Source organism: Temnothorax americanus, unplaced genomic scaffold (assembly GCF_048541705.1).
Source record: "Temnothorax americanus isolate GAGA-0224 unplaced genomic scaffold, ASM4854170v1 Scaffold235, whole genome shotgun sequence".
NCBI lineage: Eukaryota > Metazoa > Arthropoda > Insecta > Hymenoptera > Formicidae > Temnothorax > Temnothorax americanus.
This window is the reverse complement of record NW_027509377.1, coordinates 28,640-46,162: the sequence shown is the minus strand read 5'-3', so window position 1 is coordinate 46,162 and position 17,523 is coordinate 28,640. Positions and strand designations below refer to the sequence as shown.

General features: G+C 32.5%; 2 protein-coding genes and 3 long non-coding RNA genes across 13 annotated transcripts; 2 read left to right on the top strand and 3 right to left on the bottom strand.

Annotated features, from left to right (window-relative positions):
• The first annotated feature begins 300 nt into the window (after nucleotides 1-300).
• On the top strand, nucleotides 301-1,191 carry LOC143898557 (uncharacterized). The gene is made up of 2 exons (XR_013257250.1): nucleotides 301-774; nucleotides 945-1,191. It is a non-coding gene; the product is annotated as an uncharacterized LOC143898557 (long non-coding RNA).
• Nucleotides 1,192-1,440: 249 nt separating this feature from the next.
• LOC143898554 (uncharacterized) lies at nucleotides 1,441-8,650 on the bottom strand. Of its 6 annotated transcripts, none has more exons than XR_013257245.1 (7): nucleotides 8,057-8,642; nucleotides 7,794-7,973; nucleotides 7,358-7,438; nucleotides 7,166-7,266; nucleotides 3,608-7,078; nucleotides 2,756-3,002; nucleotides 1,441-2,676 (listed from the first exon to the last, which is right to left on the bottom strand). XR_013257245.1 is itself a non-coding variant. In XM_077408117.1 (4 exons), exons 1-3 carry the CDS (start codon nucleotides 4,097-4,099, stop codon nucleotides 2,932-2,934), a joined length of 456 nt encoding a protein of 151 aa, XP_077264243.1. In that variant the 5' UTR covers nucleotides 4,100-4,222; the 3' UTR covers nucleotides 1,441-2,676; nucleotides 2,756-2,931. The 6 variants fall into 6 exon arrangements, 2 of the variants coding, with proteins under 2 accessions (XP_077264243.1, XP_077264245.1); XR_013257247.1 differs by lacking the exon at nucleotides 7,794-7,973 and having other exon boundaries at nucleotides 1,441-2,526; nucleotides 2,600-2,676; nucleotides 2,832-3,002; nucleotides 8,057-8,641; XR_013257246.1 differs by lacking the exon at nucleotides 7,794-7,973 and having other exon boundaries at nucleotides 1,441-2,526; nucleotides 2,600-2,676; nucleotides 8,057-8,640.
• Nucleotides 8,651-9,517: 867 nt separating this feature from the next.
• LOC143898555 (uncharacterized) lies at nucleotides 9,518-12,206 on the top strand. Of its 4 annotated transcripts, none has more exons than XM_077408121.1 (4): nucleotides 9,518-9,976; nucleotides 10,582-10,828; nucleotides 10,920-10,996; nucleotides 11,070-12,206. In XM_077408121.1, exons 1-2 carry the CDS (start codon nucleotides 9,739-9,741, stop codon nucleotides 10,650-10,652), a joined length of 309 nt encoding a protein of 102 aa, XP_077264247.1. In that variant the 5' UTR covers nucleotides 9,518-9,738; the 3' UTR covers nucleotides 10,653-10,828; nucleotides 10,920-10,996; nucleotides 11,070-12,206. The 4 variants fall into 4 exon arrangements, with proteins under 4 accessions (XP_077264247.1, XP_077264246.1, XP_077264249.1 ...); XM_077408123.1 differs by having other exon boundaries at nucleotides 9,526-9,976; nucleotides 10,582-10,752; XM_077408120.1 differs by having other exon boundaries at nucleotides 10,920-12,206.
• A 270-nt stretch (nucleotides 12,207-12,476) lies between these two features.
• Nucleotides 12,477-13,351, bottom strand: LOC143898556 (uncharacterized). The gene is made up of 2 exons (XR_013257249.1): nucleotides 12,828-13,351; nucleotides 12,477-12,657 (listed from the first exon to the last, which is right to left on the bottom strand). It is a non-coding gene; the product is annotated as an uncharacterized LOC143898556 (long non-coding RNA).
• A 1,102-nt stretch (nucleotides 13,352-14,453) lies between these two features.
• LOC143898558 (uncharacterized) lies at nucleotides 14,454-17,269 on the bottom strand. Its single transcript, XR_013257251.1, has 2 exons — nucleotides 17,080-17,269; nucleotides 14,454-16,944 (listed from the first exon to the last, which is right to left on the bottom strand). It is a non-coding gene; the product is annotated as an uncharacterized LOC143898558 (long non-coding RNA).
• Between the last annotated feature and the right edge of the window lie 254 nt (nucleotides 17,270-17,523).

Below are 17,523 nucleotides of genomic sequence, written 5' to 3'. Positions count from 1 at the left end.
GTTGCGATTTTCATAACATTTCACAGGATTCTAATAGCGGAGACAATAATAATATACTCTCGCTTAAAAGAATCTCGTGCTTTGTTAATGAATTTTTTTTTGGTGCTGCATAACAGGTCTGCTTTCCAAACTATTACATATGCATAGAATATGTCCCTCTCAGTTCTATTATATCTGAAATAGATGTTGAATAATTTCAATATATATAAACAACATAAAATATTAAATTTCAAATATACAATAACAGTTATCATATCTCGCATGACTATATAAACGATGTCACAAAGTATTAAACGTCAAATAACCTTAAGAAACGCGGAAACAGCCATTTGCGTTGTAAATTACTCCTTTCACAGCACTGACGGGGATTTTGCAAACACCATGGTATGTTATTGTACCACAGATATGGAAATTAGATGCAAAAATAAGAAAGATCTATTGTATTGGAATATTGCTAGGACTAGTCACTAGACTGCTTCTATATCCTATAAAGAAATATCGAAAAACACGATACAGATATAGTGATTTATCTATAAACTTATGCTCAAGAAGAATTTATTTCAGACGACAATTAAAATCAATTTAACTTTCTCCGATATATTCTTTTCTTTTATCTTTTCTTATATGTTCTTTTCTTCTTTTCGTCAAGATGAAAAGAAAAAGAGGAAAGATGAACCGTCCAATAAATTCAGCAAAAAAGAACAGGCTTAAAGGGCACATACATTACGTTTCACGCATGATGCATATAACGACATGCATATAAGACAATGTATAGTTAAGTATTTATCTCTTTGGATTGTTTCTTTTATATTATATATCCGCTTCATTTTATGTATACATTTTTGGTACAAGAAAGAGAGATACTATATTACAAAACATGTATATAAACATTGGCTTTGAAACAGGATGATTTCTAAAACCAATATGACAATTGAATTGCACAGGAAAACGGTATTAAGACTGGACCACAGCACTCGCCAACAAGTCCTGAATGTTTAGCAAGATCTGGTGGACAAGAAAGCACACAGGGTAGTGGGTGCTGCTAGGAGTTGGGGCTTATCTGTCCACCGCTACATTCTTCTCCGATCTGAATTGACTTTACACTCCTGGGGCGCGATTCTTGAATTCATTCGCAAGAGAAACGTATGCGAAAATTCTGCTCTTATAGAAACGTTGCAGGATGGTTAAAAATTATGCGATAGCCAATCGACCTGCAACTTTCCTGTAAGAATAACCTTTGCGCATACGTTTCTCTTGCGAATGAATTCAAGAATCGAGCTCATACATTTTAATCAACATATTTACAACTTAATTTACGCATATCGCGACATGAGGTAACAAGTGACAATTGGTATATTTATTAATTAAAATAAATTTAACATTTTGTGGGATTACTGTCAGACATTTACTTGCGCAATATTTTTATACATCTGGTGCTATAGAACAGTAGAAAAAGCTTATCAAGTAATTTTTAAATAAAACTTAATTTAAAAAATAGACATTGATTCTCTATCATTTACTCATAAATATCCCATACATGTATGTATAAACAGACTTTTAATCTCTATAAATGACAGTACTTTTATAACACTTTTATAAAAAAAAAAAAAAACAGACTTTTATCGACCTTACTTCAATACTTTTAATACTTAAAGAAATACGTGTTTTGAATATGATATAAAACTCTTAAAATTTAATACTGCTTTTAGAAACTAAAATAATCTTACCTTATAACTATTTTGTCAAATTTTCAGACTTTTTGCTTTTATTACGTTATATATAAATTAATAAACAGTTCTTTCTTCTATAGACAAGTGAATGTCAGTATACTTGGTTATATGCTTAGTTAAACAAACAAAAAATGTTGAAGATATATCAAGTTATTAAGAACGTTTTTTTTGTAACCCTCCTTAAGGTTCCTAAATACTGCTAAAACTACACATATTCAAATTATCAAAATAAAGATGATAGTATGCATTAGTATATTTTGATATAAATTGCAAGAAAAACATACATATACATAGGTTGTGTTCAGGATTTACACAGCCATTCCTGAAAATCTATAGTTCACATTACGATGCTATAGATTTTCAGTATTGGCAGTATATATCGGAATAGGGCTTTTTGCTTTTGACGCCATAATTTGAATATGCCTGCAGAAGTACTCAAGAGCCTTTACACATTGCATTACGAGTTACAAAAGACTCTTCAAAGATAATACTTTGAAACCATTACTTCTTTTAGAAATCTTATACTTTTGAACAACTTGGCTTAACCGCAGAGAGCCAAGTAAATCGAGTGAAAACATCTATGACAAGCAGAACGTGCTTGAATCCATTTGAAGACCACGAGCGTAAACGACACGAGCGTAAAACGACAGTATACGACACGAGCGTAAAACGACAGTATACAACATGAGCGTAAACGACACGAGCGTTAACGACAAGAAATGACGACACACGACGCTAAACGATTTAGCAACGATTTTCTTACAATAAGTAATAATCTCCATCTTGATACTTTTATCTGTAAGGAAGTTCTTTGTAAATCCTTTATAAAGTTAAACACTTTTATCGACTTCTTTCAAATACTTTCATACTTTTGCTCTTGTCGATGTAGAGGCTTGTTGGTTATCATGGTTACAAAGTATTGCTATTTTTTGAATTAGTTATAGTTCTGAAATAAATGTTAAAAAATTATTATAACATAAGTGTTAAATAACCACCAAATTAATAATTATTAAGAAAACAATTACTGCCGATGTTCTAAGGAATCATTCTGTGTTTACACTTTTATTTGCTTTGTAACTACGTTTTTTGTTATGTACCCACATTTTAATCATAGGCACGCTTCGTTGTCCTAATAAGTCGGAATGCTTTTTAATAAGTTTTCCAATTTCATTGAATGTGGGTAATTTGTTGTCAGTGGAATTTATGTCATGACCGAAAGCATCGAGAACGATACGTTTTTCATCTGGTGGCCATCGCGATTGCGACTAGATACTGAAAATAGAATATTAAAATATTTACTGATTTACATAATTGTCTCTAAAAATTTACATATAATATTTAATCGACATTTTATAAAATATTTTAAGATTTATACATACAGAGTAAGTAACGAGAAGTTTTGAATTCAAAATATACATTTATTGTAGATTAGGTCATCCAGAACAAAAATTTCTCTATCATTTTGCAAACCACGCAAATTTTTGAGTTATTAATTAAAGAAACCTCTATACATGGCAATTTTTAATAATTCAAAATTTTGCATGGTTTGCAAAATGGTAAAAGACTGTTTTGTTCAGTATGACCAAATCTACATGTACATCGACAGAAATTTATGAATATATGACCGGTATTGATAGTTCGATGTTATATTTAAGACCGTCTTAATTTTATCCTCAGATACTGTAAGAGCTGTTTTATTGGCTACATAGCATCTGAAGATAAACTTAAGACGGTTTTAAATATAAGATTGAATTATGAATGTGCCTTTTATCTCAAAGAATCTATATAACCTCAAATTCTAAATTAGATCCACCCATGACCATTAAGGTACAAATAAAAAAATTTTAATTTAATTCATTTGTATAAGAATAAAGTACCTTGTTGAAAATCCCGGATGGTTCTTCTGGATGCACCTCCCTCATTAATTTCGTCATCATAAGTTTTCGTGGTCGTCTTCGTTGTAATTTCCATATCTGAGAGTTTAGAGTCAGAATCATTACTGTCACTTTCATCCATATTAACTTTTTGTGCTGCTTCGAGATGTTGAGATATGTCTAAGATTTTTTTTTCTATAACAGGTTGTCTGTAGTAGAGATAAATGAATTTTATCGGCATGGCTCATAAAATTTGCAAGCAATTGAAATTTAATTTTTTGATAGATTATAATGAATATATATTGATGTTATATACTTCTGTAATTGAATTCCACGAATAGTATCTGGATTTTCTACGCCACTTTTTACTGCATATTGCCGTAATAAGTCACACGCCAAAAGATATTTATGATTATCTTTCTTAAGCGAAGGAAGACCAAATAGATACAAATTTTTTGAAAAAACTTTCGCAGCTTTTCTATGCTTTAAAATCATTTCGATGCAGCCCTGGGGGTCTATTACGTATTTTTTCACGAGGTAAAAATGCGAAAAGTGAGAAAATTTACTAGAGTATATACGATTTCATTGGTCGAAATCTGGTAAATCTGTTCACTTTTTGCATTTTTACCTCGTGAAAAGATACGTAACGCCCGTATCACTCTAGCGATTGGCGATTGCGTCTACGTTTGCGTTTACGTCTCTTGATCAATCAGAAAGTAGCTGCTGGTGATTGCGATTCGCGATTTCCGTTCTGATTGGTCAAAAGACGTAGACGCAAACGTAAATGCAATCGCCAATCGCTAGTGTGACGGGCCCCCTGTTCTACAATACGTCGTGCTGTCGAATTTCGGAACGCAGCCGATGGTCCAATGAGGAAAATTCGCTTTCGAAAAAGAAATTTTCTCATTGGACCATCGGTTGCGTTCCGAAATCCGACTACGACATAGGGTGCGTTCGGGAAGACGTTATTAGTACTATTTGCTTATTCTATCCTTGTTTTACACCTGATGAGCGATAAAGATGGAATGACGCAATAACGCTAATAGCGCGCTTCTGAACGCAGCCATACTACTGATTGGTCGCGTTCAGCAGACACAACTGTTGAGTTTGTCTCATCAATACTCTGCGTTGATTGGTTGGTTCTAAAAGTAAGAGCCAATCACGTTTGACCGCTACTCCGCGGCTTGGTCTGCTGAACGCGGCTATTGTAGAACTGGCCTTAGGACCGATCTATATTTTTTTAGTATACTGAAAGTAAAATATAACATGTTAAATATACTGAAGATAAACCTACAATTTTGAAAGATTGAAATAAACTTAGTCAAAGCATAACATAAGTCCAAAATGAAAATTTCATTTATACAATGTGTTTATTACAAGGCCACGTTCCGTAACGCGCATATGCGCGCATTTTCTATAGTAAACGTTACGTATACTATAGATAAATACGCGCATATGCCCGTTACGGAACGCAGGGTAAAACATTCTGCAAGCAGCAATGACCAAAGTTATTTCAATTTTGAAGTAATAATATGTCGCAAAAGCAGTAAAAAAATTATGTTGTATAATGTGTTTCTTAAAACGTACAAAAAAATGTCGTTCATTTGGAGCATATTTTACAGCAAAATAGAGGAAGTGGACCTTTTACTTCTATTGGGAGGCGGTCAATGCAATATGAGCAATATACGTTATTACATTTCAAAGCCTTTATGTTATTCTTTGTTAATAAAACATAACAATTGTTGCACGCTGGTACAGTTGCTAAAAGCCGAAAGTATTCTCAAATAAATATATTTTAATAATTAACATATTTAATTAAAAATTTAATAATTATAAAGACTTACTATTTCTTTGAGATGTCCCGCAAGCCAAGCATGGCCATAGGCACTCTCCCAGCATATTAATTGTGTAGATTTGCGATCTACATTTTTCTGGATATGTTTCTCTTAAAATATACGCTAAACGCTTCGTTTCTAAGTAAACTTCTCGCCGAAAAGGTCGTGTACAATTGTTGACTTCAATGAGTTCATCGCCTGTGAGATGCACCTTTTTGCATGTATTACTTTTATTACAATATGTATTAGTGCAACTTTCCATTTTATGAAGCATTTTGCATGACTCTCTACTGCACACACGCAGCATAAAGTCTCGGCAAATCATTGCGAAAATTCGTTTATTTCACGCGACAAAATCTGACCTATATGCTTTTCCCCTGCCGCGCCGTCTGCCCCGCAGCAGGAATTGACCAACCTCCTTAATAATGTATTAAACTAATATTTCCTCAATTTGCTATAATATTTTTTATTATATTATACTATTTATTATATTATTACATTATTTTTTAACCTTTTTTTTTATTATTTATTATTTTAACAGCTATAATTATTCTATGTTGCCATCTCATACTTACACATTGTTCATCTTTTTTAAAAAATTTCGTCACCATTGGAATGTTATCTTGTCTCCTCTAAATGTACTGTATGCCACAAAAAGTATCTTTAAAAATTTCAAAACAATCTTTTATGTATAAATTTTATGGAAATTCATTTGGATCATCAAGCATTTCACATCATAATATATGTATTATACATTTTGCATATCATTAACTTTTATTTACATATTCTTTAATTTTTAATTGTACTTCAAGAATTAATTTCAATCTAATTAATATTTAAATATAGCAATTAATAGATCAATTATTATCAACAGTACCATAATTTTGTATTTTCGTTAAAGTACTATGAGAAGCAGTTCTGTTTATTTTTTAATATTTTCAACGTTTTATTTCCATAATATAAAGTTATATACATATAACCGTAAAATAAAATATTAGAAAATTACAAAAGTATGAAATTTTTAAAAAGTAATAGAAGGTGATGACGGGAAGAAGTAAAGGAAAAAATACATTACAATCTTGAATGATACAAAAATAAGCATAATTTTTATTTAAAATAAAGTAAAATATTATTAATAAAAATATGAAAAGCGTTATATGATAATTTTTTATATGGGATTGTATGCCTACATATTGGACATTTCATTAGAAAAACGTGTTCCTGTCTGTCATTTAAGCAGCGTAGTGCACAATTGTAACAAACTACATGTCCACAATCTCCAGCACCAAGTTGTTCAATAATTATTTCATCCCTACATACAGGACATTCTAATGCGTCATTTAACTTAATATGTCGTAACCTGCATTTTTGTCGTCTGCAAACACCCTTTTTGAAATCGCCACATATGTTGGAGTTTTGTAAGGTTTGGCCGACTTCTTTCTTTAATTGCTCGGTTTCTTTTCCAGTGCTTTCGTAACGGAGCTGTTCTACGCTGGTACAATGTAAAAATGGACATTTGTCATTGTGGCACATAGTATTCTGATATTTATAGCAGTATTTGTATCTGTGAAGGAGACCACAATCCGGATTAAAACAGCAATTATTTTCAAAAACATCACAATTTTCAACGACAGATTTTCTGAAACAAAAAGCATTGTGTGTTGAGCGATGTGACAAAAGATAAATAAATAAAATCACATAATAATAAGATTTTTAAAAATCTTACGGGGAATTATAGCACGACATGTTTGTAGGCAACAACAACCGGCAAAAACGACAGAAGCAGTGAACAATATAAGCAAATTAAACGATCGAAACAGCAGTTTTCTGCAAATTAAATAATACAAGAGTGATAATTCCAACACCAACTATGTTGCACGACATATAAAATATTAGTCTAATGAGAATCCATTCTCACCACATCCAGGACATTCTAATGCGTCATTTAATTTAATATGCCGTAACCTGCATTTTCCGTGTCTTGCTGAATCTGTTTAATCTGCAAATAATATGTTTTATTTTCGTTAAACATATATTAATAATATGAATAATATACATTATTAATAAATTATACAATTAATTAATAGATAATATTTATATATATTTTTCAGTATACTTAAAAGGTAAAATATAATATTTTAAATATACTGAAGATAAACCTACAATTTTGAAAGATTGAAATAAACTTAGTCAAAGCATAATATAAGTCCAAGTTAAAAATTTTATACAATGTGTTTATTACATTAAAACATTCTGCAAGCAGCATTGACCAAAGTTATTTCAATTTTGAAGTAATAATATGTCGCAAAAGCAGTAAAAAAATTATGTTATGTAATGTGTTTCTTAAAACGTACACAAAAAGAAAATTGTCGTCCATTTGAAGCATATTTTACAGCAAAATAGAGGAAGTGGACCTTTTATGTCTATTGGGAGGCGGTCAATGCAATATGAACAATATATGTGGTTACATCTCAAAGCCTTTATGTTATTTTTTGTTAATGAAACATAACAGTTGTTGCATGCTGGTACAGTTGCTAAAAGCCGAAAATATTCTCAAATAAATATATTTTACTAATTAACATATTTAATTAAAAATTTAATAATTATAAAGACTTACTCTTTCTTTGAGATGTCCCGCAAGCCAAGCATGGCCATAGGCACTCTCCCAACATAATCATTGTACAGATTTGCGATCTACAGTTTTTCGGATATGTTTCTCTTAAAATGTAAGCTAAACGCTTCATTTCCAAGTAAATTTCTTGCCGAAAAGGTCGTGTACAATTGTTGATTTCAATGAGCTCATCGCTTGTAAGATGCACCTTTTTGCATGTATTACTTCTATTACAATAAGGATTAGTGCAACTTTCCACTTTATGAAGCATTTGGCATGCCTCTCTATTGCACACACGCAACATAAAAGTCTCGGCAAATCATATTGACAATACAGAGGAAACGACAAAAGCAAATACAACAATAGCACTAAACAACACTAGCTTTAGTACACGTCAGTATGTACACGTAAACGTGTAAGTAGTTAACAGAAAGAAACTTAACCTAATCCTACCGGCTTTTTCGCGATATCATTAAGGGCCGGTCTACAATAACTGTTGTAAGTTGTGAGTCGTAAGAATTGACCAATCACAGTTCATTATTCTTCTACAAAGAGAAATTCTTCTACAAATGAAATTTTAATCTTGGACTTATGTTATGCTTTGACTAAGTTTATTTCAATCTTTCAAAATTGTAGGTTTATCTTCAGTATATTTAACATGTTATATTTTACTTTCAGTATACTAAAAAAATATAGATCGGTCCTAAGGCCAGTTCTACAATAGCCGCGTTCAGCAGACCAAGCCGCGGAGTAGCGGTCAAACGTGATTGGCTCTTACTTTTAGAACCAACCAATCAACGCAGAGTATTGATGAGACAAACTCAACAGTTGTGTCTGCTGAACGCGACCAATCAGTAGTATGGCTGCGTTCAGAAGCGCGCTATTAGCGTTATTGCGTCATTCCATCTTTATCGCTCATCAGGTGTAAAACAAGGATAGAATAAGCAAATAGTACTAATAACGTCTTCCCGAACGCACCCTATGTCGTAGTCGGATTTCGGAACGCAACCGATGGTCCAATGAGAAAATTTCTTTTTCGAAAGCGAATTTTCCTCATTGGACCATCGGCTGCGTTCCGAAATTCGACAGCACGACGTATTGTAGAACAGGGGGCCCGTCACACTAGCGATTGGCGATTGCATTTACGTTTGCGTCTACGTCTTTTGACCAATCAGAACGGAAATCGCGAATCGCAATCACCAGCAGCTACTTTCTGATTGATTAAGAGACGTAAACGCAAACGTAGACGCAATCGCCAATCGCTAGAGTGATACGGGTGTTACGTATCTTTTCACGAGGTAAAAATGCAAAAAGTGGACAGATTTACCAGATTTCGACCAATGAAATCGTATATACTCTAGTAAATTTTTTCACTTTTCGCATTTTTACCTCGTGAAAAAATACGTAATAGACCCCCAGGGCTGCATCGAAGTGATTTTAAAGCATAGAAAAGCTGCGAAAGTTTTTTCAAAAAATTCGTATCTATTTATTGGTCTTCCTTCGCTTAAGAAAGATAATCATAAATATCTTTTGGCGTGTGACTTATTACGGCAATATGCAGTAAAAAGTGGCGTAGAAAATCCAGATACTATTCGTGGAATTCAATTACAGAAGCATATAACATCAATATATATTCATTATAATCTATCAAAAAATTAAATTTCAATTGCTTGCAAATTTTATGAGCCATGCCGATAAAATTCATTTATCTCTACTACAGACAACCTGTTATAGAAAAAAAAATCTTAGACATATCTCAACATCTCGAAGCAGCACAAAAAGTTAATATGGATGAAAGTGACAGTAATGATTCTGACTCTAAACTCTCAGATATGGAAATTACAACGAAGACGACCACGAAAACTTATGATGACGAAATTAATGAGGGAGGTGCATCCAGAAGAACCATCCGGGATTTTCAACAAGGTACTTTATTCTTATACAAATGAATTAAATTAAAATTTTTTTATTTGTACCTTAATGGTCATGGGTGGATCTAATTTAGAATTTGAGGTTATATAGATTCTTTGAGATAAAAGGCACATTCATAATTCAATCTTATATTTAAAACCGTCTTAAGTTTATCTTCAGATGCTATGTAGCCAATAAAACAGCTCTTACAGTATCTGAGGATAAAATTAAGACGGTCTTAAATATAACATCGAACTATCAATACCGGTCATATATTCATAAATTTCTGTCGATGTACATGTAGATTTGGTCATACTGAACAAAACAGTCTTTTACCATTTTGCAAACCATGCAAAATTTTGAATTATTAAAAATTGCCATGTATAGAGGTTTCTTTAATTAATAACTCAAAAATTTGCGTAGTTTGCAAAATGATAGAAAAATTTTTGTTCTGGATGACCTAATCTACAATAAATGTATATTTTGAATTCAAAACTTCTCGTTACTTACTCTGTATGTATAAATCTTAAAATATTTTATAAAATGTCGATTAAATATTATATGTAAATTTTTAGAGACAATTATGTAAATCAGTAAATATTTTAATATTCTATTTTCAGTATCTAGTCGCAATCGCGATGGCCACCAGATGAAAAACGTATCGTTCTCGATGCTTTCGGTCATGACATAAATTCCACTGACAACAAATTACCCACATTCAATGAAATTGGAAAACTTATTAAAAAGCATTCCGACTTATTAGGACAACGAAGCGTGCCTATGATTAAAATGTGGGTACATAACAAAAAACGTAGTTACAAAGCAAATAAAAGTGTAAACACAGAATGATTCCTTAGAACATCGGCAGTAAGTAAAATAATAATTGTTTTCTTAATAATTATTAATTTGGTGGTTATTTAACACTTATGTTATAATAATTTTTTAACATTTATTTCAGAACTATAACTAATTCAAAAAATAGCAATACTTTGTAACCATGATAACCAACAAGCCTCTACATCGACAAGAGCAAAAGTATGAAAGTATTTGAAAGAAGTCGATAAAAGTGTTTAACTTTATAAAGGATTTCCAAAGAACTTCCTTACAGATAAAAGTATCAAGATGGAGATTATTACTTATTGTAAGAAAATCGTTGCTAAATCATTTATATAGCGTCGTGTGTCGTCATTTCTTGTCGTTAACGCTCGTGTCGTTTACGCTCATGTTGTATACTGTCGTTTTACGCTCGTGTCGTATACTGTCGTTTTACGCTCGTGTCGTTTACGCTTGTGGTCTTCAAATGGATTCAAGCACGTTCTGCTTGTCATAGATGTTTTCACTCGATTTACTTGGCTCTTTGCGATTAAGCCAAGTTGTTCAAAAGTATAAGATTTCTAAAAGAAGTAATGGTTTCAAAGTATTATCTTTGAAGAGTCTTTTGTAACTCGTAATGCAATGTGTAAAGGCTCTTGAGTACTTCTGCAGGTATATTCAAATTATGACGTCAAAAGCAAAAAGCCCTATTCCGATATATACTGCCAATACTGAAAATCTATAGCATCGTAATGTGAACTATAGATTTTCAGGAATGGCTGTGTAAATCCTGAACACAACCTATGTATATGTATGTTTTTCTTGCAATTTATATCAAAATATACTAATGCATACTATCATCTTTATTTTGATAATTTGAATATATGTAGTTTTAACAGTATTTAGGAACCTTAAGGAGGGTTACAAAAGAAACGTTCTTAATAACTTGATATATCTTCGACATTTTTTGTTTGTTTAACTAAGCATATAACCAAGTATACTGACATTCACTTGTCTATATAGAAGAGAGAACTGTATATTAATTTATATATAACGTAATAAAAGCAAAAAGTCTGAAAATTTGACAAAATAGTTATAAGGTAAGATTATTTTAGTTTCTAAAAGCAGTATTAAATTTTAAGAGTTTTATATTATATTCAAAACACGTATTTCTTTAAGTATTAAAAGTATTGAAGTAAGGTCGATAAAAGTCTGTTCTTTTTTTATAAAAGTGTTATAAAAGTACTGTCATTTATAGAGATTAAAAATCTGTTTATACATATGTACATGTACAGGATATTTATGAGTAAATGATAGAGAACCAATGTCTATTTTTTAAATTAAGTTTTATTTAAAAATTACTTGTATAAGCTTTTTCTACTGTTCTATAGCACCAGATGTATAAAAATATTGCGCAAGTAAATGTCTGACAGTAATCCCACAAAATGTTAAATTTATTTTAATTAATAAATATACCAATTGTCACTTGTTACCTCATGTCGCGATATGCGTAAATTAAGTTGTAAATATGTTGATTAAAATGTATGAGCTCGATTTTTGAATTCATTCGCAAGAGAAACGTATGCGCAAAGGTTATTCTTACAGGAAAGTTGCAGGTCGATTGGCTATCGCATAATTTTTAACCATCCTGCAACGTTTCTATAAGAGCAGAATTTTCGCATACGTTTCTCTTGCGAATGAATTCAAGAATCGCGCCCCAGGAGTGTAAAGTCAATTCAGATCGGAGAAGAATGTAGCGGTGGACAGATAAGCCCCAACTCCTAGCAGCACCCACTACCCTGTGTGTTTTCTTGTCCACCAGATCTTGCTAAACCTTCAGGACTTGTTGGCGAGTGCTGTGGTCCAGTCTTAATACCGTTTTCCTGTGCAATTCAATTGTCATATTGGTTTTAGAAATCATCCTGTTTCAAAGCTAATGTTTATATACATGTTTTGTAATATAGTATCTCTCTTTCTTGTACCAAAAATGTATACATAAAATGAAGCGGATATATAATATAAAAGAAACAATCCAAAGAGATAAATACTTAACTATACATTGTCTTATATGCATGTCGTTATATGCATCATGCGTGAAACGTAATGTATGTGCCCTTTAAGCCTGTTCTTTTTAGCTGAATTTATTGGACGGTTCATCTTTCCTCTTTTTCTTTTCATCTTGACGAAAAGAAGAAAAGAACATATAAGAAAAGATAAAAGAAAAGAATATATCGGAAAAAGTTAAATTGATTTTAATTGTCGTCTGAAATAAATTCTTCTTGAGCATAAGTTTATAGATAAATCATTATATCTGTATCGTGTTTTTCGATACTTCTTTATAGGATATAGAAGCAGTCTAGTGACTAGTCCTAGCAATATTCCAATACAATAGATCTTTCTTATTTTTGCATCCAATTTCCATATCTGTGGTACAATAACATACCATGGTGTTTGCAAAATCCCCGTCAGTGCTGTGAAAGGAGTAATTTACAACGCAAATGGCTGTTTCCGCGTTTCTTAAGGTTATTTTACGTTTAATACTTTGTGACATCGTTTATATAGTCATGCGAGATATGATAATTGTTATTGTATATTTGAAATTTAATATTTTATGTTGTTTATATTGAAATTATTCAACATCTATTTCAGATATAATAGAACTGAGAGGGACATATTCTATGCATATGTAATAGTTTGGAAAGCAGACCTGTTATGCAGCACCAAAAAAGAATTCATTAACAAAACACGAGATTCTTTTAAGCGAAAGTATATTATTATTGTCTCCTCTATTAGAATCCTGTGAAATGTTATGAAAATCTCAACGCTCGTTCATTTCTCTTTTGGACTATCTGGGATATAAGTTTTTTACTGTCAGAGCATATTTTGCAATGCCATTTATCGTCCAGCACAAGTAATATAAAATATGCAGTATGATATTCAATGTGTTACGTACAAAAAGCAACACCATGTATGAAATGTTTATTACATAGAATTAATAGCTTAAGTTTTATGATACTTTTACCAACATATGTGTGTATACCTTTCTTATGAAAATACCTGAACGGTATAAATGCTACACGCATATGTAAGTACAAATATTACACAACGTAAGCTTTTAATTCTACGATACAATTAATATATGATGTTACTTTTTCTATGTGACACATTGAATCATACTGCATATTTTATATTACTTGTGCTGAACGATACATGGCACTGCAAAATATGCTTTGACAGTAAAAGACTTATATCTCAGAAAGTCCAAAAAAGAAATAAATGAGCGTTGAGATTTTAATAACATTTCACAGGATTCTAATAGCGGAGACAATAATGATCTACTCTCGCTTAAAAGAATCTCGTGCTTTGTGAATGAATTCTTTTTTTGATGCTGCATAACAGGTCTGCTCTCCAAACTATTACATATGCATAGAATATGTCGCTCTCAGTTCTTTTATATCTGAAATAGATGTTGAATAATGTTAATAAACAGCGTAAAATATTAAATTTTAAATGTATAATAACTTTTATCACATCTCACATGAGTTTATAAACCATATCACAAAGTATTAACTGTCAAATAACCTTAATAAACGCGGAAACAACCATTTGCATTGTAAATTACTCCTTGCACAGCACTGAGTTTGCATTAAACACCATCATATCTTATTTGTACTCAAGATATGGAAATTGGATGCGTAACTGAAATAAGAAAGATCTGTTGTATATTGAAATATTGCTAAAAATGTCACTAAACTGCATTCTTATCTTATGAAGAAATATCGAAATACATGATACTTGCCGAAATAGTGATTTATCTAATTAATGCTCCAAGCAGAATTTATTCCAGATGACAATAATTATAATCAGTTTCACTTTATTTGATATATTATTTTCCCCTTATTTGTTCTTCTCTTTTCTTCTTCTCGCCAACGTGAAAAAGAAGAGGACTGTCTAAAAAATTCAGCTAAAAAAAGAAAGAAAACAGGCCTAAATGGTACATTTCATTTCCCGTGAAATGGCATTTTTCGGTTTAATATTTCATTTTTTGTACGATATCGGCTGTACAAGACTTTTGTTGGAGGTTAGGCTCCAGATGGATCCAGTCCAGTAACGTCTTCAACCCCGCCTTTGGGTTAAGCCGTGATCAGACTACGGATTCAGATTAAGATTGGATTGAAATTTGACCAATTAGAGCAAAGTTTACTAAACTTGAAGTTGGTTTTCTTTATTCTGATTGATTGAATTTCAATCCAATCTCAATCCCAATCCGTAGTCTGATCACGGCTTTACATAGTGTAAAGTCTGTACTAGACTGTACCTGAGAGGTTATGCGCGGGCTAAATCGATTCTGTCGGTTTATATTGCATGATAAAAGCTGCGGTCCACTTGATGCTACAAATGCTTCGAAGCGTTCGATTGATTAATCAGAAGAAAGAATTTTTCTAATTAATGTATTAATACTTTGAATTCGATGTCAACGTGTGCCAGGTCGCCGATGACAAGACCTAGACGCTCCGTACTTTCGGCGTCTAGATGTATCAATACTTGGAATTCGACGTCTATATATTCCAGGTCGCCGATTCAAGATATTAATATATCTAGACACCGAAAACTACGGAGCGCACTCTCTGGACTACGTCATCAGTGATCTGAGACACGTAGACATCGAATTCAAAGATATGGAACACCTAGAAACCAAAAACTACGGAACGCACAGCTTAGGTTTCGTTATCGGCGACCTGGGACACGTAGATATCGAATTCAAAGTATTAATACAGTTAGACACCGAAAACTATGGAGCGCACTATCTATACTTCGTCATCGGCGACCTAGGACACGTAGACATTGAATTCAAAATATTAATATATCTAGACACCTAAAATTACGGAGCGCACCATCTGGACCTCATTATCGGCAACCTGAGACACGTAGATATCAAATTCGAAGAATTGAAACACCTGGACGCCAAAAACTACTGAGCGCACTGCTTGAATCCCATCATCGGCGACCTGGGATACGTAGACATATTATATATTTTTAGAAATATTATACATTTTTTTTGTTTTTAATTAGTGGAGCCTTTCAATTAATAATTCCAATCTGAATTGTTAGTCATTACGCTAGCGTTTGTGCTGTGGTCCTGATAAAATACGGTGCATCAAAAGAATTACTAAAATATTAGGACCGTATATTAGAAGGACATGAAATTTTGTGTGGTGCTGATAAAATACGATGTATTCACATTAGTTTTATCGGGACGGTCCCGATACAATACGGAACATAAAAAGTATTATAAGGACCGACCAGCTAAGAGCCAATGGTCCTGCTAAAATACGTTTCAATCCAAAAATGGTCCTACTAAACTACGCTGCACGTATATATATATATATATATATATATATATATATATATATATAGGTATAAACAATTTAATTTCATTGATCTGCTGTACTAATGAGAATGCTAACCATTTCTACCTGCACGATATATTATTAACATAATATTAGAATCATCAAAACCATTGCTAACAATACTTTTATTGATATTGTTATAAAACAATATACATATATACTTACAGATATTAATATAATTATCGAGCGTCAAGCGCCGAAGCGTAACTCACGAATCTGAAAAAAATAGACTTGTATTATGCGCCGCGTAGAAACGCGAATCCGAGCGAGATGCGAATATCGTATGATCTGTAGAAGAGAAAGACACACCGTAGTAACAGCTAGACAAAGAGAGCAATGCTTTCATACTTTAGACATGCTAATAATTATTTTAATTGTATTATTGAATTATTCTACCACATGTAAAGTGTGTCTCAAGAAAGTTAAACAATATTTAACGTATTTCGAAGTCGAATTATTGAAGATTTCTTGCATTCTTCTACGACAAAAGTCATGTTAAGATTTTATGATAAAAGAAGGTATCGCTCTCGTTACAAATTGCTATTAAAATAAAAATAGAAATAGAACGAGGTCACTAAGTGACTCATGCGAGTAAAATCTAGTCATACGTAAAATAAGCTGGCAAGCGAGCCGCACAAGTAGAAGTAGACTCATATCCGCTAGACAACGCCCTATGACTCATTGTAACCAGGTGTGGTCACCTCCCACTATCGTTTCCAGAATTGTATAAAAGCACCTCTCGCCCACTCGACGGAGAGTCTGGAACGAGCCAGGAAACCCTACATATCTTATACTTGTTCCATTCTCCATATAAGCTACTTGTATCTTGGAGTTATGCAATAAATATCATATCTTTTTATATCAAAAGAAAGATAAAAATTATTAAATACCTACCTTCAACGGACTCGAGGAGCCATAATCCACATCGCCGAACACCAGCTAATTATCCTGGGGTTTCACTCCCTTAACCATCAGAAGAAGAACCCATTCGACGGAGACGTTCTACCGGATCGAGCCACCTCGCATCACCCAAGACGTCACAATGGATGAGAAAGGATGGGAGAAGATGAAAGAAGTTACCAAAAGAATTTAGATGGAGAGTACAGACAGCAAACAGGAGAAATAGGAAAGGCAGAGCGTGCGGGGGCATGTTAGTAGAAATAAGAAGAAGGTTAGAAGAGATAAAGGAGGGAAAAAGGAGGAAAGAGGGAAAAGGTAAAATCGAAGTTAAGATAAGACTAGGAGAAGAAATTTGGAGATTAATAGGAATATATGTAAACAAAGACATTGATAAGAAGCTAGAAGGGTTGAAGGATTGCACAGAGGAGGGAGAAATAG